Source organism: Polypterus senegalus, chromosome 2, assembly GCF_016835505.1.
Source record: "Polypterus senegalus isolate Bchr_013 chromosome 2, ASM1683550v1, whole genome shotgun sequence".
NCBI classification, from domain to species: domain Eukaryota; kingdom Metazoa; phylum Chordata; class Cladistia; order Polypteriformes; family Polypteridae; genus Polypterus; species Polypterus senegalus.
Genome location: NC_053155.1, coordinates 141,277,354 through 141,302,621, shown reverse-complemented (window position 1 = coordinate 141,302,621; position 25,268 = coordinate 141,277,354). Strand labels below are relative to the sequence as shown.

The window sequence follows — 25,268 nt, the reverse complement described above, 5'->3', positions numbered from 1 at the left end:
CCCAGCCCAGCAAGCCTATTATACAAGGCAGGAACAATCCCAGACAGGGAGCCAATTCATTGCGGGAGAACACACTCACACAAACACATATACTCTACACTCAACTAATATGGCATTGCTAATCCAGCTAACTATTCCGGGAATATACTGGAAGAGAATATAAAACCAAAAAAGGCAACGCGATGAAGATGTTATAGGAAAAGATTATACTTTATAAAGGTGTGGACTATATAGCCATCTTAAAGAAGAGATATTATCAGCAGTATCATTTTAAAAAAAAACTGCTGGTACTTTGGCCAAACTAAAGGGCATGACTAAGCAATTGTAGTGCCCTAAGGTGGTATTAAAAGCAGTTTTCCATTTGTTAAATTAAATCAAATTCTATACACCCTGAAGTCTAATTAAATGTCTACAGCAGTATCTGAAATTTTGATTTAGAAGTGAGGAAATCATTGGAAATACATTGTTTTTAATTGAGGTTGTATTCAATAGGTATTAATCTGTGAATGGTATTAAGAAACCATTTTACCAAAGAAAATCATCTTCACTCCAATAGAATTGGACCAAGGTTGTTGTTAATGAAATCTTATAATAAAAATTACCAAGAAAGCATTTTGGTATGTGATACAAAGCAAAATAATCCAAATAATCTCACCACAGCATTGCCCTTCTCCAGTTGTGTGCTGCTTCATGTCTTCCCAGCTCCAACACGCCTGGAAAGGGAGTGCTGTCCTTTTTATTAAGGACCCAGGAGTAGTTCCGTTATAACAGGGAGCTTGTCTCCCTGCAGTGCTCTCTTGCGGCACCCAGTGACCCTGAAAATGAATTGACAATTGAAAGTAACAGGGAAGTAGAATAGAAATAAGTTTTAATTAAAAAAAGGAAGTAAAATACTACTGGATTGGACAACTGGTGGATAAATCTATTCTGCAAACTATTTTCCTTTATGTAAGTATTCATAGTGTTTGACACTCGGATCATCCTTTGGGAAATGGATTAGTAGCACAGTCAATGTGATGTCAGTTTAGAAGATATTTGTTTACTAAACACATCCTAAAGTCTAAATACAGCGTAGTAGAGGAAGTCTGATATCCCTGTAGCATAAATAATGGTGACGGTAAATCACACAAAGAAAGATTGGGTCCTAATTTTTAAAATAACAATTAAGGTAGAGAGATGCTATACAGGTACACAGTATCTTTTATAATTAAAATGCTAGTGATATATTTGGAATACAACATGTTTTGCAACACTTGTAGGTTTTTCTTTCAATTACATGATATAGATGGGTTCTGTCTAATACGAATTTACTTAAACTCTTCGGGGGGACAAAAATAAAAGCCAAAAGAATTAGCACACGTTTCCAAATAAAATTTGAAAGTTACAAGCCAGTGATGGCAGGCGATGTGGTCTATTGATGAAGGTGTGGAATTGTTTAAAAAAATTACTTGCTTATTCTGTGACCTGTAATGAGTCATGTAACCTGTTTTGTGCTGCAAACTGTATGAATATAAGGAAACAATTGAATAACAACAGTTATTACTTGTGAAGCAGCCTTAAAACGTGTTACCATAGGTGGAAATAAAATTAAAGTTAATAAATATATCTAAGTGACTTTAGCAAACTATTTTAACTTCTAATTTGATGTGCTTGTTGTTTGATTATCTTCTTTAAAAGCAGTCTGTACAATCTGAAGGCTTCACCCAATTTAGCGTGCAGTATCATATAATGAACTTGTAAGTACAACCTTATACTCTACATTTGCGAACACTTACAAATGATTTGCAACTGTTTATACTAATTCAATCATGTTCAAATATTAAACAATTTTTACCAAAATGATCCAGACAATGAAGGCTTTCATTTTTGTTTCAAACCATATGAATACCCTTATCAATTGTCACAACTTTACGTTTGTAGGATTGTCACAAGAACCAATATGCTGATACTAATATGATTCCAGTGTTCTGCAACATTATGGTACCAGATTTTTTACAGTATTGGTAGTACCGAGAAAGTCTATACTGTTCTCATGCATTACTATAGGTAGACAGATTTAAAAAAAAAATAGACAAATTACTCTGGAAGATACCATAAATTATGGTGAAAACATGAATGTTGGTACTTAAATGATAGTTGGGTAACTACCTGATGGATATGCCAGTATTTTAAAGCTATTGTTGCTGTTAGAATTTATATATTGTATTACAGAAAAAGACGCAATATTTTTCACTTCAGTAACAATAAATAATAAAGAGGCACTTTAATAAAAAAAGCCTTTGAATGGGATGATGTCAAAAGGTACTGAGTATCGTAAACTTTCACTAGTATTGGTATCAAATACAAAAATTCTGGTATCATGAACTACCTACTGACAACCCAATATCCAGTCAAGTCCATGGAGATAGTGTTAGCGAGTCATTACCATAAAAGTGTAATAGTCATAGAATACAAAGTGGCAGATGATGCTTTTATTAATAAAATTTGCCTTCGGCTTGGCTTAATAGTTTTGTTCCTCATTTTTCTGTTTATACTCTTATAACAAGCTTCATTAATGACTGCTGAGAATTAAGTGATTAATCAACTGACTTTATGTCACACTGCCATTTATGCCATATATAGAAGGGAAACAATATTTTTAAAATGTTTGACCAATATTTAATGATGTAATACTTGAATACAAATATTACATTATTAAATAAAAATACAAATGTCATTAGAAGTAACAAATTTCCATTATTTCTTTAGGAGCAAAGACACATTGAATATAACTGAGTGTATTTATATTAAAAGAAAAGGCACAGTTCAGCAATTTATTGTGGATTGTTGGCATTAGGCATCAAAAATAGTTCTGCTTGACATTTACTTTTATACTATCCAGGACAGCAACTCATACTATTTTTAAAAATGCTTGGAAATCAAGAATGACAGAAGAATTTGATAATTAGTTAAAAAAATAATAATATAAACGTGCCTAATCCAATTTAGGACCATATAAATCCAGAACCCACCCCCGTATCATTGGCTGTGTGGCAGGGTGTAACACAGGGTAAATCCTCACATACATACACTTGCAATGGCACTCTGTAACAGTTGTCCTGTGTATATGGTGTCATTGTGTGTTCTTTTGTTTCTCTAATAGTCTGTTAAGCAGTCTGAAGGGGCAGACTGCCTTGGAAGGGATACTTGGCCCGGAGGCCCAATGGGAGCCAAAATATGGAGGACCCAACCATGCCTAAAAAGGTTAAAAGAGTTGTGGAAAAAAAAGAGAACAGCGGAGGAAGTTGCCTGCAATCAAGGAATATATACCAATTACAGGAAGCCATTAGATGAAACGATGTTCGTTTTTACAGAAGGAAAAGAGAATATGATTGAATTGAGGATACGTTCCATGATGGACTTCAGTGAGGGCCTGGTGAACCTGTGAGAAGTGACGATGGATGTTTATTCCTGCTGGACTTTAGAAATGGCTTGGAGGAACTTCCAGACTAAAGAATACTAGGAGGAAAACATTTGCATGAGTGTATGGACATTTGAAGGACCCTTTTTTTATACTGTTACTCAGTTGCATAATAGTTGTTAGTGTAGTATTAGTGTCAATAAGATTAACAAATAGCTTGTCGAGTGTTTCATACTGTAATTAGTGTATGGAAGGGTATGCTGTAACACAAGATTTTGTATGTACCTGTAGTTGATTTAATGGTTGTGCATATTTTCCATATTTACATTAACAATTTTCTTTCCAGTTATATGTTTGCTTCTGTTGGTGTGTTGTGTACTTGTGGGGCTAGTAGGTCTTTTGTAGTAGTTTTTGTCATTCATGTTCTGGATCATTTATTCTTTTTGTTCTCTTTTTTTATTGCTGCTCTGGGTATCGTCAGCACAGTGCAAGGCTAATTTAGAATTACTGTTACAGTTAACATTATTTTAAGATGTGAAAGTAAAACTTAGACACAGACATGTGGAGAAAACACATATTCCTTAAACAGTGACCTGCAGTAAACAGTGGAACTGTGCCACTCCTTTTTAATTTTTTTATATACATATACAGTCATGGCTTAAATTATCGGAACCCCTGGAATTTTCTCAGAAAATGCACAATTTCTCTCAGAAAATTGTTGCAAATACAGATGTTTTGGTTTACAATTGTTTATTTCCTTTATGTGCATTGGAACAACATAAAAAACAGAGAAAAAAAGCCAAATCTGACATTTCACACAAAAATCAAAAACCGGGCTGGACAAAATTGTTGGCACCCTCAACTTAATATTTGGTTGCACGCGCTTTGGAAAAAATAACTGAAAATCAAGTGCTTCCTATAACCATCAACAAGCTTGTTGCACCTCTAAACTGAAATTTCCGACCACTCTTCTTTTGCAAACTGCTCAAGGTCTCACAGATTTGAAGGGTGCCTTCTCTCAACAGCAATTTTGAGATCTCTCCATAAGTGTTCAATTGGATTTAGATCCCGACTCATTGCTGGCCACTTCAGAACTCTCCAGCGCTTTGTCTTCAACCATTTCTGGGTGCTTTTAGAGGTATGTTTGGGGTCATTGTCCTGCTGGAACACCCATGACCTCTGACGCAGACCCAGCTTTCTGACACTGGGCCCTACATTGCGCCCCAATATATTTTGGTAGTCTTCAGATTTCATGATGCCTTGCACACAGTCAAGGCATCCAGTGCCAGAGGCAGTAAAACATCCCCAAAACATCTTAGAACCTCCACCATGTTTGACTGTAGGTACTGTGTTCTTTTCTTTGTAGGCCTACTATACTGTAAACAGTAGAATGATGAGCTTTACAAAAAGCTCTACCTTGGTCTCATCTGTCCACAAGATATTTGCCCAGAAGGATTTTGGCTTCCTTAAGTACATTTTGGCAAACTCCAGTCTGACTTTTTTATGTTTCTGTGTCAGCAGTGGGGGGGTTCTGGCTCTCCAGCCATAGCTTTTCATTTCGTTCAGATGTCGACGGATAGTTCGAGCTGACATTGTTGCACCGAGAGTCTGCAGAACAGCTTGAATATGTTTTGAAGTTGATTGGGGCTGTTTATCCACCATTCGGACTATCCTTCGTTGCAGTCTTTTATCAATTTTTCTCTTCCGTCCACGTCCAGGGAGATTAGCTACAGTGCCATATGTTGTGAACTTCTTGATTATGTTGCACACGGTGGACAAAAAGGAACATGAAGATCTCTGGACATGGACTTGTAGCCTTGAGATTATTGACATTTTTCCACAATTTCTATTCTGAAGTCCTCAGACAAGTCTCTGCTCTTCTTTCTGTTCTGCACCCTTAGTGTGGCACACTGAGACACACAACAGAAAGTTTGAGTCAACTTTTCTCCATTTTAATTGGCTTCAGGTGTGATTGCTATATTGCCAGCACCTGTTTCTTGCCACAGGTGAGTTCAAACGAGAATCATATGCTTGAAATAAAACGATTTACCCACAATTTTGAAAAGGTGCCAATAATTTTGTTGGCCCATTTTTGGAGTTCTGTGTGACATGGATGTCAGATTTGGCTTTTTTTTTCTCTGTTTTCTTGTGTTGTTGCAATGCACATAAATGAAATAAACATCTGTATACCAAAACATTTGGAATTGCAACAATTTTCTGGGAGAAATGGTGCATTTCTGGGAAAATTCCAGGGGTGCCGATAATTTCAGCAATGACTGTATATTGCTCTCGTTACCTAGAATTAATGCCATAGAATCCATTCTTTTCCCGCTTCATTTTGATCTTCGTAGAGGAATCTGCAGTCGTTCTGTTCAGCATGTTAGAAACCATTTACAGAAGGTACGTGTCAGGCACAATGCACAGTCTCACATGGACATCTACACAATGGCACCGTGTCCATTTAGAAGTGTTAATCTAACATTACATGTATTGATTATGGGAGGAAATTATGGACCATGGATGAAACCCAAATGCACAATCTATAAAAGAAGGTACCCCTGCCAAAAGCAGAACTTTTGACCTGGAGATCATAAACTTTTTTAAAATAATGTTACACTATTTGCTTACTTGCAATCCTATTCATGTGTTTGTACTACCTGCTTCTGTATCAGATTTAGTTTGTTGACTACCTAAGGGTTGTTTTAGGCAGATTTATTTTTTTTTTGTATAAAAAAAATCACTTCCTGGCTGATTTTTAGTTGTTTGTTTCACTCTTCATCTTGATTTATTTTGGATATGAGAAATATTGTCATAAGCAACCACAGTATCTCCTTTGCCTTTTTTTAAGAACATTTTTTTATTGTGATATATTATTCCAATATCTTGAAACACTTCTATGTGCATTGCTGTACTATATACATGTAAAGCAGACACAAAAAATCTACTCTGGGGCTGAAGTTTGCACCCAATATTATGTAGTAAAGTGATTTTAAGTAAGTAACCACTTTGAGCTGCATTGTTTGTGTGAAAATGTGCTATATAAGTACATTTTATCATTTTAGTGCATGCTCAGTGATGTTAACTGTTTTATTTCATGGCATCTATGTTGAGAATGAACATTGTATTTAACTGAAACTTTCATTTTGCAGTTGTTTTTTGGCAAAACATAGAATATGTACTGTATACACTTTCATTTTATAGTTTTACCTTAGTGTATCAGATTTCTACACCTATTAATATACACACTCTGTTTATTTTACAAAATTGATTTCCTTTCTCCAAAGGACCATGACCACCACAGTGACTCTAGAGGATGCCCTTTCAAATGTGGACCTTCTTGAAGAGCTGCCTTTGCCAGATCAGCAGCCTTGTATTGAGCCACCTCCTTCTTCTTTACTGTACCAGGTATTAAGTATTCAGGATAATATACAGTCATGTGAAAACATTAGGACACCCTTTGAAAGCATGTGGTTTTTTGTAACATTTTTAATAAATGGTTATTTCATCTCCGTTTCAACAATACAGAGAGATTAAAGTAATCCAACTAAACAAAGAAAACTGAAGAAAAGTCTTTTCAAGATCTTCTGTAAATGTCATTCTACAAAAATGCCTATTCTAACTGAGGAAAAAGATAGGACACCCTTGCCCCTAATAGCGAGTGTTACCTCCTTTGGCTGAAATAACTGCAGTGAGACGGTTCTTGTAGCCATCTACCAGTCTTCGACATCGGTCTGAGGAAATTTTACCCCACTCCTCAATGCAGAACTTTTTCAGCTGTGAGATGTTTGAGGGGTTTCTTGCACTTACAGCCCTTTTCAAGTCACCCCACAGCATCTCAATGGGATTCAAATTTGGACTTTGACTTGGCCATTCCAGGACTCTCCATTTCTTCTTTTCAGCCAATCTTTGGTTGATTTACTAGTATGTTTTGGGTCATTGTCATGTTGCATGGTCCAGTTCCGCTTCAGCTTTAATTTTCTAACTGATGGTCTCACATGTTCTTCAAGCACCTTCTGATACACAGTAGAATTCATCGTGGATTCTATGATGGTGAGCTGACCAGGTCCTGCTGCAGCAAAGCAGCCCCAAACCATGACACTTCCACCTCCATGCTTCACAGTTGGTATGAGGTTCTTTTCTTGGAATGCTGTGTTTGGTTTACGCCAAACATGTCCTCTGCTGTTGTGTCCAAATAATTCAATTTTGGACTCATCTGTCCAAAGAACATTATTCCAGAAGTCCTGGTCTTTGTCAACTTTATCTCTGGCAAATGTCAGTCTGGCCTCGATGTTTCTCTTGGAAAGCAAAGGTTTCCTCCTTGCACACCTCCCATGCAAGTTAAACTTGTACAGTCTCTTTCTGATTGTAGAGGCATGTACTTCTACATCAACAGTAGCCAGAGCCTGCTGTAGTTCTCGAGATGACACTTTAGGGTTTTGGAGACCTCTTTTAGCATCTTGCGGTCTGCTCTTGGGGTGAACTTGCTGGGGCGACCAGTCCTGGGCATGTTGGCAGTTGTTTTGAAAGCCCTCCACTTGTAGACTATCTTCCGGACAGTGGAATGGCTGATTTCAAAATCTTTTGAGATCTTTTAAATCCCTTCCCAGACTCATAGGCTGCTACAATCTTTTCTGAAGTCCTCTGACAGCTCTTTTGTTCTCACCATGGTGCTCACTCTCACTTCAACAGTCAGGAGCACACCAAACTAAATGTCTGAGGTTTAAATAGGGCAAGCCTCATTCAACATGCAGAGTAACGATCTACTAATTATGTGCACCTGGTGTGATATACCTGTGTGAGATCTGAGCCAATTTAAGAGGGAATACATGTGAGGGTGTCCTTTTCACATGACTGTATGAATACTATTTTAGAGAAATTATGGATAAGGAACATGCTTGTGATATTTACATAGTTGTTCTAATGTTTAAACTACTGAAATATGCTTAGCATGCCATCGTAATTCATATTTAATATATTTCATTTAATGTGTGACATATAAAAGTTTTTTGGCAATTAATTAAAAATTATATATATATAACACTTATTTGCAGAACACTTTCAGAGCAAATACATTTTCTGAAAAATGTGTTGTTCAAGGATTTTAGCCTTTAAACTTATGTCAAGTATTGAGATTGCCCTTCACTGTGTACCACAGTTTGGATGTCTCAAATGAAGTGATACTCATCTTCATTGAAAATCTGAATTATTATTAGTTTATCAGATCAATTGTGCACACTGAAGGCTTCATTTAAATTTCTAACTCAAGTTTCTAGAGAAGAGGGTTCTGCTGTCAGATATTATCTGAGTTAAGATCTCTTTCTTCAGTCTTGTTTTCTAGTTAAAAATAATTTTGGAAGATGCAAGTATTAAAGTGTTGCATTGAAACAGTTCATAGTTTAGTTTCACTCACAATGTTCAGCTCCTCCATGCATATGTTTTTTATGACATACTTGATTCCTGATTTGAGAGTGTCTTTCACTCTAATAGTCTCCCTATGCTGCATATGTTTGGTGGACAAAACTTTTCTCCTTGGAACAAGTAATGTGTGCCTGTTTTTACCTGAGTAATGGCGTAATTCATATTAATATATCAGCAAAAAAGGACAGCACATTCACCATCCCTTTCCTAGACCTTTTCAGGATTAAGTAAAAAAAGCCAATAGGAAGAAACTGGATATTTTACCTATAAGCATAGCATATATTTGTGATTTTATTTAGCAGACAAAAGATTTATCCACACCTGCAGATGTTTTCCTCTAAGTTATTAAATAGTTGGTGGTAAGTACTGATATAGTTAATGTAATTCTTGTTAATCAATGTTTTTTTTTCCCCAGCCAAACTTTAACACTAACTTTGAAGACAGAAATGCATTTGTCACTGGCATTGCAAGATATATTGAACAAGCAACTGTCCACTCCAGTATGGTAAATAAACATTATTCCTTTTTTTCTTTCTTGTAGATTGTATAAAAAAATTCTCACATAACTTGTGTCGCATAATGTAAATATGTAATATCAATTCAAATGTTCGAAACATGCAAGAAAATTAAGAATCATAACTGTTGCCTTGAGTGCAATTATGACTGCTGTGTTTGTACTTAGAAACCAGTAGATATGACCAAGTTGCTGTGGCTGGCAGCTTTTGGATGCCTAACAATGGTTATGAAAGTAGTGTAAATTCTTTCTAAAAAGTATTCCATGTCATTTTAACTGATCACACTTCTCTAAAAACATCAAACCTGTGTCACATGAGCAAAGAAATTGGAATTGAGCTGCAGTTTGAACATAGCCTTATTTTGTTTGCAAACATCAAATACGTGGTTATATATGCTATTGTACAATAAGGTTTAAGGGTTGCATGGATAACAACAGCACAGATACATGGGGGTGTTAATAAAGAGGAATTACAATCAGAAACAAAAAGGACAATAACAATAATTCCACAAATTGAACCAAACTGAGCATTTTCTGAATGAATCATAAGTTATACTCACAAAAATAACTGCAGTGAAAACTTAAATTATCAAACCCAGAGTTGTTCTAATGGGATCCTGAGAAGTCAGTGAGAGTTTCCTTCATTTAACACGTTGGATGGTTCCTAGAAAAATGTTGACATGGTAATGACTTGGAAGACACTTTCAAAAAAGTGTGGGCCAATTAAGTGTAAAATTAATTAAAAAAATATGGTTTCTTGCATTTATTTTTACACTACTATTTTGTCCCATGACACAGTCTTTTTTGTTTAAATCTTTCTTAAGGTGTTTTTTTTTTTTCCCCAACTTCTCTTGATGTGGTTGTTAGCAGGACATACGACTGAAGTTAACAATTTCATGTCAATTAAATTGGTTATAGAATTTGCTAGAAAATATCCAGCACAGTATATTTGGTCACATTGCAAGAATACAGCATATATTTCCTGAACCATTTCAGAGACTTACTGTAAGTCTCAGCACTACAAGAAGTAATCTGTTAAAGAGAGAACTGCATAAATAAATTATCATTGTTAGTGTTCAGTACAACAACATAATTGTTTAGTGTGCTCCAGAATATTGTACACAAAAGTGCTTTCCAAGTGCTAGTCAGCATCTTTGCCAGAGCTGTTGAGCTGGCAAAATCAGCTCTTTATGTAGGATTTAAGCAACAGCAAGCTCATTGTTAACAGTGAAGCTGTAAAAGGAGGTTGTTATGTTCTTATATGATTTTAAATTGGGCCTACGTGAGTGAGAGTGGGCATATGCCTGATTATGGCTCATAATGGACTTGTCCCTTGTGCCTTGTCCAGGGCTGGTTTCTGCTCTATCCCAAGTGCTGCTGGAATAGGCTGTAGCCCCAGACAAATAGCTGCAGGCAATGAATGACTCTACACTGCACTGGTGTGCATGAATAGGGCTTGTGATAGATGCAGTGCCTATCTGGGACTTGTTCTGCTTTGTACCCAGTGTTGCTGGAATAAGCTGTGCCCCCTGCAGCCCTGAATAGTAATTATGTAGATCTGAGAATGTTATATTAGGTAAACATTTTGAACAGGCTGCATATCCTGGATACCACTGTAGTTCTACTGACAAATACAAGTCAAGCTTGATCATATAAACTGCTCAAAAAAAAAAAAGGAACACTTTGAAAACACATCAGATCTCAATGGGGGAAAAAATCATGCTGGATATTTATACTGATATGAACTGGGTAATGTGTTAGGAATGAAAGGATGTCACATTGTTTGATGGAAATGAAAATTCTCAACCTACAGAGGACTGAATTCGAAGAAACCCTGGATATCGAAATGAAAAAATGATGCGGCAGCCTAGTCCATTTTGCAGAAATTTCATTGCAGCAACTCACAATCGTACTCAGTAGTTTGTATGACCCCTACATGCTTGTAAGCTTGCCTGACAATGTATGGGCATGCTCCTGATGAGATGACGGATGGTGTTGTGGGGGATCTCCTCCCTGATCTGGACCAGGGCATCACTGAGCTCCTGGACAGTCTGAGGTACAATCTGGCAGCGTTGGATGGACCGAAATATAATGTCCCAGAGGTGTTCTATTGGATTTAGGTCAGGTGAGTGTGAAGGAAAGTCAATGGTATCAATTCCTTCATCCGCCAGGAACTGCCTGCATACTCTTGCCCCATGACATTGGGCATTGTCGTGCACCAGGAGGAACCCAAGACCAAATGCACCAGCATAGGGTCTGACAGTGGGTCCAAGGATTTCATCCCAATACCCAATGGTGGTGAAGTTGCCTTTGTATAGCCTGTTGAGGTCTGTTTGTCCCTCCATGGATATGCCTCCCCAGACTGTCACTGACCCACCACCAAACCGGTCATGCTAAACGATGTTAAAGGCAGCATAACATTCTCCAGGGCTTCTCCAGACCCTTTTACATCTGTTACATGTGCTCAAGGTGAACCTGCTCCATCTGTGAAAAGCACAGGGTACCATTGGTGGACCTGCTAATTCTGGTATTCTATGGCAAATGCCAATCAAGCTCCACGGTGCTGGGCAGTGAGCACAGGGCCCACTAGAGGACGTCGGGCCCTTAGGCCACCCTCATGAAGTCTGTTTCTGATTGTTTGGTCAGAGGCATTCACACCAGTGGCCTGCTGGAAGTCAATTTTTAGGGCTCTTTCAGTGCTCATCCTGTTTCCCCTTGCCCAAAGGAGCAAATACTGGTCCTGTTGATGGGTTAAGGACCTTCTGTGGCCCTGTCCGGTTCTCCTAGAGAAATTGCCTGTCTCCTGGAATCTCCTCCATGCTCTTGAGACTGTGCTGGGAGACATAGCAAACCTTCTGCCAATGGCACTTATTGATGTGCCATCCTGGAGAATTTGGACTACCTGTGCAACCTCTGTAGGGTCCAGGTAATGACACTGACCATAGCTAAATGAAAAACAAGTGAAAAAAACAGTCCAAAAAGATGAGGAGGGAAAAATGTCAGTGGCCTCCACCTGTTAAACCATTCCTGTTTGGGGGTTGCCTCATTGTTGCCACACTAGTGCATCTGTTGTTAATTTCATTAACACCAAAGCAGCTAAAACTGATTAACAACTCCCTCTGCTACTTAACTAAACAGATCAATATCCCAGAGGTTTCATTGACTTGATGCTATATTCTGTTTAAAAACTGTTCCTTTAATTTTTTTGAGCAGTATATATTGCAGTTGTTGAAAATGACTGTGATTTCCCAAAAAACAAAAACTAGTCATAATTTATTCACAACTCTTATTTTGAACTTCAGCTATAGTAACTATAATAATCTATCTACATGGAAAGCTAGAAACTGTGTCATTATCAAATCAAGGCTATGGATCAATTGTAGATAGGACATGTGTATCACAGAGATACCAAAACACCCACAGTCATTTTAACAGGAATAAATTTGAGTTGTAGGTGACCAGGTAACATGCTTTTGAATACCACGTGTAAATATAAGTTGCTATTACAAACCATACAGTGAGACATGCTTTGTAAAACCTACATCTACATAATCACTATCACTGTCCTGTTTAAATATTGACAGAATCGGGTATTTCTTTTTCTTCAGCCTTCTGTGGATTCAAATTGATTTTTTAGATGATGACATGACTCCTCTGACAGCTTATGTGAATTGATGCAGTCAGGGTCCCTCATCCAGAGAGAATGGAACACAGCATTAAGATGTTCTGTTGTGTTATTTGCAAAGTGTGTGGCTCTAGGCTGACCTTAATCAGTTTTTTTTATGAAATTAATACACAAGAGAGGAAAAGGATTATTACTGCTAAGATTTTTGGTAGCTCTGTCATACACTTGGTATATAAATGTTTACTTATTTTGTCATTCTAGAATGAAATGCTTGAGGAGGGCCAGGAGTATGCCATTATGCTGTACACATGGAGAAGCTGTTCAAGAGCCATTCCTCAGGTATCCAACTCAAGATACTTTTATTTATGTATGTGATGATATGACAGAAACATCATTAGATGAGCATGCAATAATGACCTATTGGGTACAAGCTATGTTAATTGACAGTTTCCATTTGGTTCATAATAAATACATACCTTAAATACATAACGCATTAACAAATCGATAAATTGGTTTGCATTGTTGAATTTTTTAGCCTGGTATTTCTTGATGTCACTTTAAAGCTATAGCTTTCTTTTTTAAACCTTGCTTTAATAAAATAAAGGTTTTTGATGTAGCATGATATTATAGACTTTTTAGAAAACTAAACTAAAACATCAGTTTTTGAAATGAATACTTATACTCTCATTGCACAAATGTCAGATAACCTTTACAGAATGGGAATTATAATTGTTAAAGTTTTAAATTATTATGCAGTTTACAACATTGCTTTAAAATTATATGGCATTTATACTGTAGCAATTACATTTTTCTGTTGTGCCTTTAACAGTAATTTTTTTAGGTTAGTGAATAAGGAATGTTGTCAGAGAAGTTATTTGCATAAACAGTTTATCAAGATGTATTCATTGAATTATGCACATGGGAATATTGAAAGTTAAGCTAATATATCCAGTTTTATTGTTGTATTTTAACAGTAATGTGTGTCTTCTGATTCCTTAGTTTTTGATCTCTGCAGACAGATTTCATTTAGAAAAATCAATAAAATGAAGCAAGATTTTGCCTCCCCAAATTCTTTTTCTGTCATCGTTAGTTTGAAATGAGAAGAAAGTGTATAGTTTAATTTTAGCCAGGCTTGCACTCAATTTTTATTCTTCTTGTTACAGGTAAAATGCAATGAACAGCCTAACCGAGTGGAGATATATGAAAAGACTGTTGAAGTACTTGAACCTGAGGTCACAAAGCTTATGAACTTCATGTATTTCCAGGTATGTATTTTGTAATATAAAAATATGTAAAAAATGTGGCCTTATTATAGGGGAATTTTATATCAGTTGCTTGTATTTTCAGCAATTAGTAAATTATACATTTTCTTATTTGACCTTTTGTTTATTGTTGTAATTTGAAAGCTAGACAATTTAATTTTGAAAATGCAATGAAAATTTATACCCACAAAATGTATAATTTAGAAAATTCAATGAAAATGTATATGCACAAAACTTATAATTCATTCACCGAATCTATTTGATTATGTTTGCTATAGTATTTTGAAAGTGTTTTCTTTCAACATTTATTCTTAGTTTGTTTATTCCATTTGTTGAAAAAAGGGTACTAATACATTCCTCACTTAGTAACCTTGTATTCCAGCGCAATGCCATTGAGCGTTTCTGTGGAGAAGTAAGAAGGCTGTGTCATGCTGAAAGAAGAAAGGACTTTGTTTCAGAGGCCTATCTTCTTACCCTGGGCAAGTTCATCAACATGTTTGCCGTGCTAGATGAACTGAAAAATATGAAGTGTAGTGTGAAAAATGATCACTCAGCATATAAAAGGTGAGTTGTATTACAGAGAAAATTTTCATGGCCAAAAGCAAATATGAATAACTGTACTTAAGATATTGTACAAACTAAAAGATTGTTTGGATGAGAAGTGAGGCAAGTGCAATGATGATTGGTGAATTTAGGCTTCTGTTATGCTATATACCATAAATATTATAGCTATATTTGGTCTATATTTTACCTTCGATTTTGATAACTTAATTAAATTAGTTTTTTGATTATGAACATATTTAAAAAAAAAAAAAAAATTGTAACACCAACACGTTAGCTACGATGCTGTGAAACAAATGACATTTCGTACATTAATGAATAAACAAAAATTGCAAAGAGAGCTGCTGAATTCACAAAATAAATATAGAATGTGTATGGTAGATAAAAAAAATAAATAAATAAAATTGCATACCTATCTTTAAACCTTGCCTATATTCATCAAAATATAATCGCGGAATAAGTTCAAGGTAGTGTAAAAATGATGGGAAAAGCAAAGCCTTTTTTAAGGTTTTTTGACAGATTAATTTTTGTTTTGTGGTGCAGTAATAAGTTTTTACATGCAGAATTTTTGACAACGAAAAAAAGTCAGTAGATTAATATTATTATTAGGTTGACTTAATTCTGTTACCACAACATTGTTAAAATAAGAACAATGCAAGATGAAAATATTGTTAACAAAAACAAACATTAAACGACAAACAAATAATACTACAGATTTTTCATGATAAAACTGTCAGTTGCTTTTACAGAGTACACCAGAAATGTTCCGAATGTCAGCTGGATGATAACATACATACAAGACCGCAACATTGTTACAGTCTGCTTTATATATAAGATTTATACATCTGTACCAACTCCACCTTTCCCCCAGTATGGAGACTAATTTTAATGCTATTCTGGGATGCTGGTAATCCAGCATGAGCTTCTTTGTTTTTGTAGTATAATTTCCAGGCGACATGTGACAAAATCTTCCACTTTTAATTTAATTGTCCATGCAGCCTGCAAAGGAGAAGTCATTGAATAACTTATGTAAATGACTTAGTGGTAATTGAAATATTGCACGTGTTTGGTGATGTAGAGTGTGAAGAGTAAGAAAAAGGGAACATTTCTTTGGGAATATTTCTGTGTTGTTCAAAAACAGTCCCAGGGCCTCACAGACAGTCTCATGTTAGTTAGGTAGTCCAAAATCCTGGATTCTCTCAGGGCTATCTATATACATCACCTTTCATGTATCAGCTAACCTTTGTGGATTTTTGGTTAAAGTTAAATTCACTGGAGAAGAACACGATATTGACCACAATACCAACTTTATCCAGCTGGGAGTAATCTCTTTTGAGCATATAGATTAGAGTACCATATTAAAGTACTTGTATGTGCTTGGTAGATACACTGCAGTGGGTCCAGGTGGTTCATAACCAGGTGTCCCAGTTGTTTCACAACTATCTTGCCAAAGGTGAACTTAATGTGTAGTGTGAGAGCCACTTTTACTCCTTGAGAACATTCATTTATATGCACTGAGAGTAGACAAGATTCCCAGTGGCATTCTAAGAGTTTATGTCAAAGGGGGAATATATTGTAAATGGCCCCACAGACCTGTCTGGCGAAAGCCTTGAGTACACCTGGACTGATGCCGACAGGCCCATCTGTCTTGCCTGTGTAAATTTTCCCCAGCCGTTTTTACTACCTGATCAGTTCTTCCTGGTAGTCTTAGAAGGGAAGTAGGGAGTGCATGTGTCGGGTATTGTAGCTATGCAGGAATGTAAGGAAATGTAGGCATTAGCTGATTTTAAATATTCCCTTTTCAGCATGCAAAAGCTAATGATGTTAAAAATATTTGTATACAGTGAACGTTTCACCAGATGGCAGTAATTGTCTGTTTCTGATATTTTTTCTGTGTAAACTAATATGAATAGAACTTTGACAGAACTTTACTTTTACAAAAATGCCTATTTATTACTAATAGAAAGTTTTTTGCAATTTTTTAAAGTATTATTACATTTTCAGCATTAGCTCAGCTGTTTTTTCCAAAAAAAGGTGTTAAGAGCAGATTTAAATTATTTTACTTGCACGATTTTCATTCTGGTCATGTTAGCTTGTGTGACCTATAATATGTTTTTTTGAGAAAACAATTGATTTTTTTTTTTAGGGCTGCACAGTTTTTACGGAAGATGGCAGATCCCCAGTCAATTCAAGAGTCGCAGAATTTATCTATGTTCCTTGCTAACCACAATAAAATTACCCAGGTCTGTTTCTTCGTTTGGATGTTATTTGACACACAACAAAGTACAGTGTATCAACTTGGACAAAAAATATTGAAGTTACAGGTTTTATGTATCTTTTTAAGCCTTCTTAACTTACATGTTTACTTTTTAGTCCTATAAAGATGAGAAGCAGTACATGTCTACTTTTTAGTGCTATAAAGTTGATAAATCGTTTCATATGAGATGAGCAACTAAATACACTACTGGAAATTAGCTCAAAATTATTTTAACTTATTAGAATTTACATGAGCCTGAAAATTAATAAATATAGTATCCTGTAAAGTTCTGAAACACTCTTTCTGTCTAAAAATGAATGTCTTGCTTTTCACTTTACCTATCTCTCCTTCGTTATTTTAAAGTCTATGAACAGACCAACTTTTTTTTTCATAATGAATGCTCTTTCCATAGGTTACGCATTAAAATAAAATATAACTCTCAAAGAGATTAGAAAAATGCTAATTTTTAAGAACATGTCCTACAGCTTTTATAGCTACAAAGAAGTAGTCTGTGTGTATTCTGTGTGTTACAATTCAGAAAATACATGCCTATTAACATTAGGCAAAACAAGTATTTGTATAGTGGCTAAGCAGTGAATTCAATTCAACTTATTTTTCAATAGCAGTTTTGTTTACACATTTATAAATGTGATATAGTGGGATATGAGGGAATCCTCATTACTCCACTCCAATACAAAGAGGGAGAAGGTACTAAAAATATAGTGCTTTAACTGATCAAAATATCAGTAAGAAATCCCTAAAAGTTAAAACCCAAAGTACAAGAAAAGAAACCCTGTTGTCTCTCAGAGCTTATATGAATGGGTCTTGAATAACTAACTTCCTGTCTGGTGGGAAGACAGTACCACAGCAAAACAATTCCCTTCTCACTTCTCATTTCTCTATGATCCTGGACTTTCTCCTTCTGACCAGTTTAGTATTTGCCAAGTTTCCTCCCAACTCTTCAGCAAATATGCCTCTCGCCTTCAGGCAGCTTTATGCCCCATCCCGCCATTTAGGACTGACTCCAATTTTCAACAGAGTGACTAAGCTATAACTCCCCCAATAGTCAATTCTGGTGCCCCCAATATTCCCTGATCCCTTAGCCACCCTTAAAGGGTCAGGCGTCCAAGGCATCTCCCCAGCTGCTTGCTGCAAAAGAAGGAAGAGTGTCTTGTTCTATCAACAAGGTAGTTGTTTAGCCACTTCTGCTGTTTCCTTTTCTGGCCTTGCCCACTTTTTAAATAGACCCATCCAAGGGTTTTTTCCCCATTGCATACTTTGCAAATGCCATCTCTTTTTTACACTTCTACAGATGCCTCTGCCTAAATTGCTTCTGAAGTAATAAGCAGACATATATTAGATACGGCCCCTTTGTAGCTCCTGTTTTCCTATGTTGACAAATGCTGAACCTTGCTAGTTTGTGTGTGACCAGGTGTACTTCTCTTTTCATTCTGAATCCTATCTGGAGAATTTTTTCTTGTACAGCGCTATCCTGGCTAGGATTTTGTTTCTGACACTTCCTCACAATGGCAAAAATATAAAATAACATGCAATACAACACAAAACCACAAATCTGATCACAAAAAAACAAATATTACAGTACACAAATTATAGAACTTTACAAAAGTGTTTTTTTTCTACAAGATTTCTAAAGTTCCTAAATATTAAGAAAATCACTTCAACTTGAGTCTTGGTTACTGACTGATTGTTTTTGGATGGAATTACAAGAAACTTGATGATCCATTACAATAACGGTTATCAGTGTGATAATACTGAGATTTGTTTGTTTTGACTTATATATTAAAGAATTATGATTTGTTTATTGAAAACAATATAATTTTGTGTTCCTTTTTATTTTCCTGAAGTAAAAGTTAAAGTTGTATCCTTATGGGGGTCAATGTGTCTGTTCCTTATACACCCAATAAGAGATCACGTTTCACTAAATCTTTCCATGTGCTTTGCTTTAATATCTCCAAAGTAGGACTAAGAATGCTCAGTTATGGTACATCACATACATATAAAACATCTAACCTTAGCTTTCGCTGATTTTTCTAGTATTGCTGTAATACTTTACTCTTACATTACAGGGTTTGCAAACTGAATGTTTCTTATTAAACCTTTCTTTCTAGTAACACTGTGAAAATCAAAATGAACCCAGATGTTGAAAGACTGAGTATTTTGTGTCAGAATCTTTACCATAATCCAGTCCAGTAAAGAAAAACTGGTTAAAGACCAATTTCATTTTAATAAGAGAGGAGAAAGAATTTAGTACTCAATGTGAAGGACTTTAAAAGCAATGCATGTTGTTATATTAGTATGAAAGTAAAGTGCAAAAGTATTGTAACTTTAAAATTGGAGAAAGAAAAAAAAAGGAATCATGATTAATGTTGTCAGTAGTGATGAGCAAACCCCGTGAAGTTAGTTTTGTTGTTTGTTCGAGTAAATCACAGAAGTGTTCAGGAACTCCCCAAACAGCTTTGAAGTCAGTGGGGGAAGACGGATCAAGTGGATTATAATGTTGCAATGATATTCCTAAGGGCTAGGGAACTATGCTGGACTGATTATTATCACGTAACAAATGGCCACAAACTACCAGTAAGTAAATAAAATATATAGACCATTGCACCTTACAGATTTGCAATTCTTGGCACAGTTTGGCCATGTAAGGAAACAGGGGTATGGGACTGGCTCATTCCATTGTTTGAAATCCCAGCTCTGGGTGCAGCTGGGACATCTTTCTTGTTTCCCATATATCTGTACTGATGTTTTGAACTTTTGTCTTCCATCAAGAAGAAAGAAACACTTTGTAAATAGTAATAAATCTTTCAGTATTTTTATTATTATATTTTGACATCTCTTTCTGACTGGGGAGGGCTCCTTTAAACCTTATTTTTTATATTTTAGCTCTGCGCATAGCCAATTATACATGCAAATTACCAATGTGGTGCTACTGCACAGGGACCTGTGTTTTTTATCTGGTTGTCAGTATGCTCAGCTAAATACCCCTCAAATAAAAATACTGGAAATTTTTGCTGTGTGGGATGGAAATCCGGCTAGAGTTCTTATCTGGTCCTGACAGCAGGCATGTGTGAAGCAGATTGGCAGTGATCTTACAGTAGGCATGTTTGAAAGTTCCACACATGGCTGCAACAGCTTTGTGATATCATGCAGACCTTGCAAAGCATCATGGGGCACTGAGGAAAAAATGTTTACCTTAGCTAGCTGCACAGCGAGTTTCCAGTAAAATGTTCGGGGAACATGGTCAACATTGAACACAGCATTTTCACTTTGAAAAAACTCTTTTGTGAATTTCACCGATTATTACTAGCTATCAGTGTATCAATAAAATATCATGAGAGAAGAATAATTGCAATGCTATATTTTATTGATCCGCCCCTACCACTATGATTCCATTCATAACCAGGCCGTGCTTGATTTCTATATTAAAAACACATGGAAATGATTTGGTATAATATCTTTAATAGAACTGTATATAAAAGTTAGCATGATTTATCTTTAATGAAAATAATTATCTGTTTTGGTCTTTTCTTTTTCAGTCATTACAGCAGCAGTTGGAAGTCATTCCAGGATATGAGGAACTTCTTGCAGATATAGTGAACCTTTGTGTTGATTACTACGAGAATAAAATGTACCTCACCCCCAGTGAGAAACACATGTTATTAAAAGTAAGAGGTCAATTTTAATACTTTACAGTATAAGAGGCTAATAAACCGTGTGCTACATTTTCAGATTCTAAATTGACAGCTTCCATGAACTTCCACCCAAACCTCCGGCACAACCTTGGACAGTAAAGCATAATCTGTGAATATTTTATTGTAATTTGTTGTGGGTGCAAAAAAAAGCATCTGGAAAAAGGCCTGGATTTCTTCTGGCTTTCCATTAAAATATAAAGTACCAGTTAAGACTACTATAATGAAAGTTGCCCAGCCCTTCACAAAGTTGGGAAACTATATACACACAAAATTACAAAAAGGCGTGGTGTTCTGACATTTTTACTTTATTGGCTTATCCTGCTGTCAGGAAATTTCATATTTACCCTGAACAAAAAGGAGTTTTTTTTTGTCATGAAGTAGTGTCAACTGTGCGTGCATCAGTAGTGTTGGAGATGTGCAGACATTGAGAATAGGTTGCTTTGCTAAGTAGGCTGTTGTATATAAATTTAGACAGTGAGAGTCTTTATGTTCTTTCCAAATGACACACCTCAATTAAACTAAAAGTTGCATTGTAATATTCTTTTTGCTCATCATTATCATCATTTAGCGTCATTGACATGGTGTTATCTGACTTGCAACCAACAAGAAAGCCGGTGTAAACACAATTTATATGAGGGTTTTGAGCATTAAGGTTTGTTGCATGCAAAAATTCAGGGCAGCAACAAAATCGGACCATACATAAGTTATATGTAAGATAAAAGGAGAGCTTTCATGGTCAGTACCTTTATGATGGGAACTGTCATAGTGGCATGTTATGATTAAGTACATCATTCTTATTGTTATATAACGTATGTTGTTGCTTCATTAGTGGTGTCTCAGCATAAATGTTGTTGCAGGCAGCCCAAACCTTATGTGTGTCCTGCTGCCCAGGTAGTCCTGCAGCAAATAATACAATGTGTCAACTGCAGTTACATGAAGCTGGATAGAGAGATTTGGAATTTAAAAAGTTATTTCAAATATTTTAGGACTGCATAAAATAAATTGATATTGTATGTGATAGCTATAGTTAAAATAAACTTTTTACATAGAACAACTCTGCACAAACACAAAGCACATAAGGAAATATCCACCTTGCATTTAACAATGATTGTTTTGTGTTGGTTTCATCGCAGTTTTGTATACCTTACGTTTTAACCTAAGTGGCATTTTTTAGGATTTTGGGCTTCAAATCTGGAGGTTGTGGGTTCATATCTCGCAATTGACACTGTGTAACCATGAGCAAGTCACTTCACCTGCATGTGCTCAAATTGGAAATGGTAACACCTTCGATAAAGGCATCATCCAAGTATATAAATAAATTGTAGATTTCACAGTTGTGATGTGAAGATACCTCAGTGTCATTTTAAAACTTAGCGCCAACTGTTTAATAGTCTAGCCTTGCTATAATGAATTTCCACTGACCATGAATTTCTCTCTGCGACCTTGATGTGCACCTCTTCGCCTGCCCAGATCATTAGTGCAGTTTTGTTAATGTGAACTTTGAAACTGATTGTCTTTGAAGAGATTTTTAAGCATATTTAAGCCAGTCCAGTACTTGGAAGGGAAACCATCTTGAAAAAGCTTGGGTTACTGTTGGAAGAGATGTTCATGCCATCAGGGGGCACTTACCCTGTGGTCTGTGTGTGCTTCTCAGCGCACTGGGCCTGTTACTTGATGAGACAGAAAACAAAGGTCTTGACTGTGATAATTAAAGGTCATCTTTCGAAAAGAGTAGGGTTTATCCCGATTGTCCTGGCTAAATTGCACACTATGTCTTGGTCATTCTGGCACCCTTTAATTATCCCCTGTCTCAAATTGGCTAATTATCTCTTTTACCCCTTCACCACCTAATAGCTAATGTGTAGTGAGCGTACTGGTACAATAATGGCTGCCACCACATCATCCAGGTGGGTGCTACACATTGGTGGTGGTTGAAGTGGCTCTTCACTTTGTATGTAAAGTACTTTGATTGATGAGAAAAGCACTATATAAATGTAAATAAATATTATTAAAATTAAACCAGCACTACTAAGTTGTTTACTATAATTCTTTAATTCAGTTCAGTTGACTTTTCACAAATGAGTCTTTGTGTAATTTTTATCTTCATATAATCTCAGTATTTGGCAATCCTTTCAAATAAAATTACATTGCATTGCATGTGCAGGGACTGTCTGGTGATTACCTCCTCCTTATACCTTGTAGTTTCACTTGATAATTTTCAACATGAGTAATTTAAACAAGGTTAGTTAAATTCAGTCTTTTCAAAATTCATTATCATTTTTCAACTTTTTTTTTTCTTTAATTTTGGGTATTCCTTAATTAAGAACAGAATCCACAAAGGAACACATTGTGGAATTTATCACCAGTCTCCATCATTAGTCTCTTGTACAGTAGAAAATCAGTTTCATGCAAATCTAAACAAATAGGTTTTCAGTATGCATTTAAAAATTATTAGGATTTAATAAAATGTAAACTCAAATGTAAAAACAAATGACAGTATTAAAAACAAAGCATTGAATTAACTAATCAATCAAAGTTGCTAAAGATTATGAATACCAATTTAATATACAGAATTTAAAAATGCTCATTTTCATTAATTTAGTTAAATTAGTTTAATACACATTTCTCTCTATATAAAATAAGACTTTTTAAACTTGAATGTAGATAAGTCAAAAGTAAAAAATGAAGATCTTTGTTTATATTTTTTAAGTGTTATTCCAAGTGATGCAGCTTAGTGTCGAACAACTTAGCCAAACAGTACAACATATTGTCTTTTTTTTTTTTTTAAGGATTAAGATTAGACTATATACATTCAGTTATAAGTTTCTGCTAATGAATCTATTACATTTTATTTTATGCTGTAGCAACCCTTAATTGGTATGTTTTTGACATAGTAAAAATACTAGCAAAATACCCGCGCTTCGCAGCTGTGAAATACTGTCTGAATATTTTTATTAATAATAAAGTAAACATTTTTAGACTGAACGAAAATATGTAAAAAATTTATTGTTAAGGATCTCTCTGTATACCATGTTGTCAGTTCGGCCCTCTGGTTGTAATATGACTAAGCTGTGTGCTGAGCTCACTCTTGAGCATGCAACATACAGTTGGCCATGTGAAAAGCAATCCCGCCTCAAATCAATGCCAACCTTTTGTAGTGTTTGTCCCTGAGACTTATTAATTGTCATTGCGAAGCAGAGCCTTACTGGAAATTGAACGCGTTTGAATTGAAATGGGAGATTAGATGGTATAACAGGGATGCGAGGAATAAAAACTGTGTCACCTGAGGCACTGCCAGTAAATATAGTTGCTTCAATTAGGTTGTTTTGTAGAGATGTAACCTGAAGTCTTGTGCCGTTACAAAGTTTCGGTGGTTGTAAGTTTCTGCTTCCTTGGCGAAGGTCGTAAATGAAAGACAACACTGCAGTGAACACAGAAGAGAACCCGTGGATTAAATAAAACCTACACAATAACTGTAATAATCGTAACAAATGAACAATAAAATAGAAGAGAACCCGTGAATTAAATAAAAAGGTTGCTTCGTTGGTGAAGCAAGGAAAAAGCACTTTCTTATATGTCGTTCGTTTATAAAACAGTGCAGAAGCTGTGAGAAAGCTGCTTCCTTGGCGAAGCTCGTAAACGAAAGAAGACACCGCAGTGAACACAGAAGAGAACCCGTGGATTAAATAAAACCTACACAATAACTATAAAAATCGTAATAAATGAACAATGAAACAGCGGAGAACCCGTGGATTAAATAAAAAGGCTGCTTCGTTGGCGAAGCAAGGAAAAAGGACTTTCTTATATATCGTTTGTTTATAAAACAGTGCAGAAGCTCTGAGAAAGCTGCTTCCTTCGCAAAGTAAGGAAACGACTGAAGAGATGGCGGACGCGGTAAGTGTTAGGCAAGGCAGCTGAAGCGCTGCATTATGGGATCTGTAGTTTATTGTGTTACCAGTGCTTCATATCCCCGGGCCATTAATAACAATAATACAGTATATAAAATGATCTCGGGCGGATATAATTACGCCGGGCGGATGTTGCCTCGGGCCTTGAGTTTGACACATACGGAGTAAATAGAACTTGAAAAGATATATTTTTTCGTACATCGAGCCCGCGTGATATTGTGGTTTTGCTTGCATGCCTCAATAAGTCATCCTCCCCTCGCTCTTACTTTTTTACCGTTCATCAATCAATCTAATCATCTAATGAATACACTGAGTATGGCTTTACCAAAACAATCATTGATGGCGAATAAAGTATCCATTATTCGAGTATGTAGATCGGGGTGTGTATATATATATATATATATATATATATATATATATATATATATATATATATATATATATATATATATATATATACCAGCGTATCGCAGCGAGCGTAGTGTGTTAAAGAAGCTATGAAAAAAAGGAGAACATTTTAAAAATAGCGTAACATGACTGTCAATATACAGTAATTGTTTTGTGAGTTTTACTGAGTGTTGCTGTCATCAAGGATTTGATTATCATTATT

At 35.8% G+C, this 25,268-nt stretch overlaps 1 protein-coding gene across 2 annotated transcripts in view; it reads left to right on the top strand.

Moving 5' to 3' along the window:
* Positions 1-25,268, top strand: part of cyfip1 (cytoplasmic FMR1 interacting protein 1) — a 131,893-nt gene that overhangs the window by 25,973 nt on the left and 80,652 nt on the right. For both annotated transcript variants that reach the window (XM_039744714.1, XM_039744716.1), the window contains exons 2-8: positions 6,685-6,805; positions 9,234-9,323; positions 13,219-13,296; positions 14,121-14,222; positions 14,602-14,783; positions 16,927-17,023; positions 20,595-20,723. In XM_039744714.1, coding sequence (XP_039600648.1) covers positions 6,689-6,805; positions 9,234-9,323; positions 13,219-13,296; positions 14,121-14,222; positions 14,602-14,783; positions 16,927-17,023; positions 20,595-20,723 — 795 coding nt within the window. In that variant the 5' untranslated portion in view covers positions 6,685-6,688. The remainder of the gene's footprint in view (positions 1-6,684; positions 6,806-9,233; positions 9,324-13,218; positions 13,297-14,120; positions 14,223-14,601; positions 14,784-16,926; positions 17,024-20,594; positions 20,724-25,268) is intronic.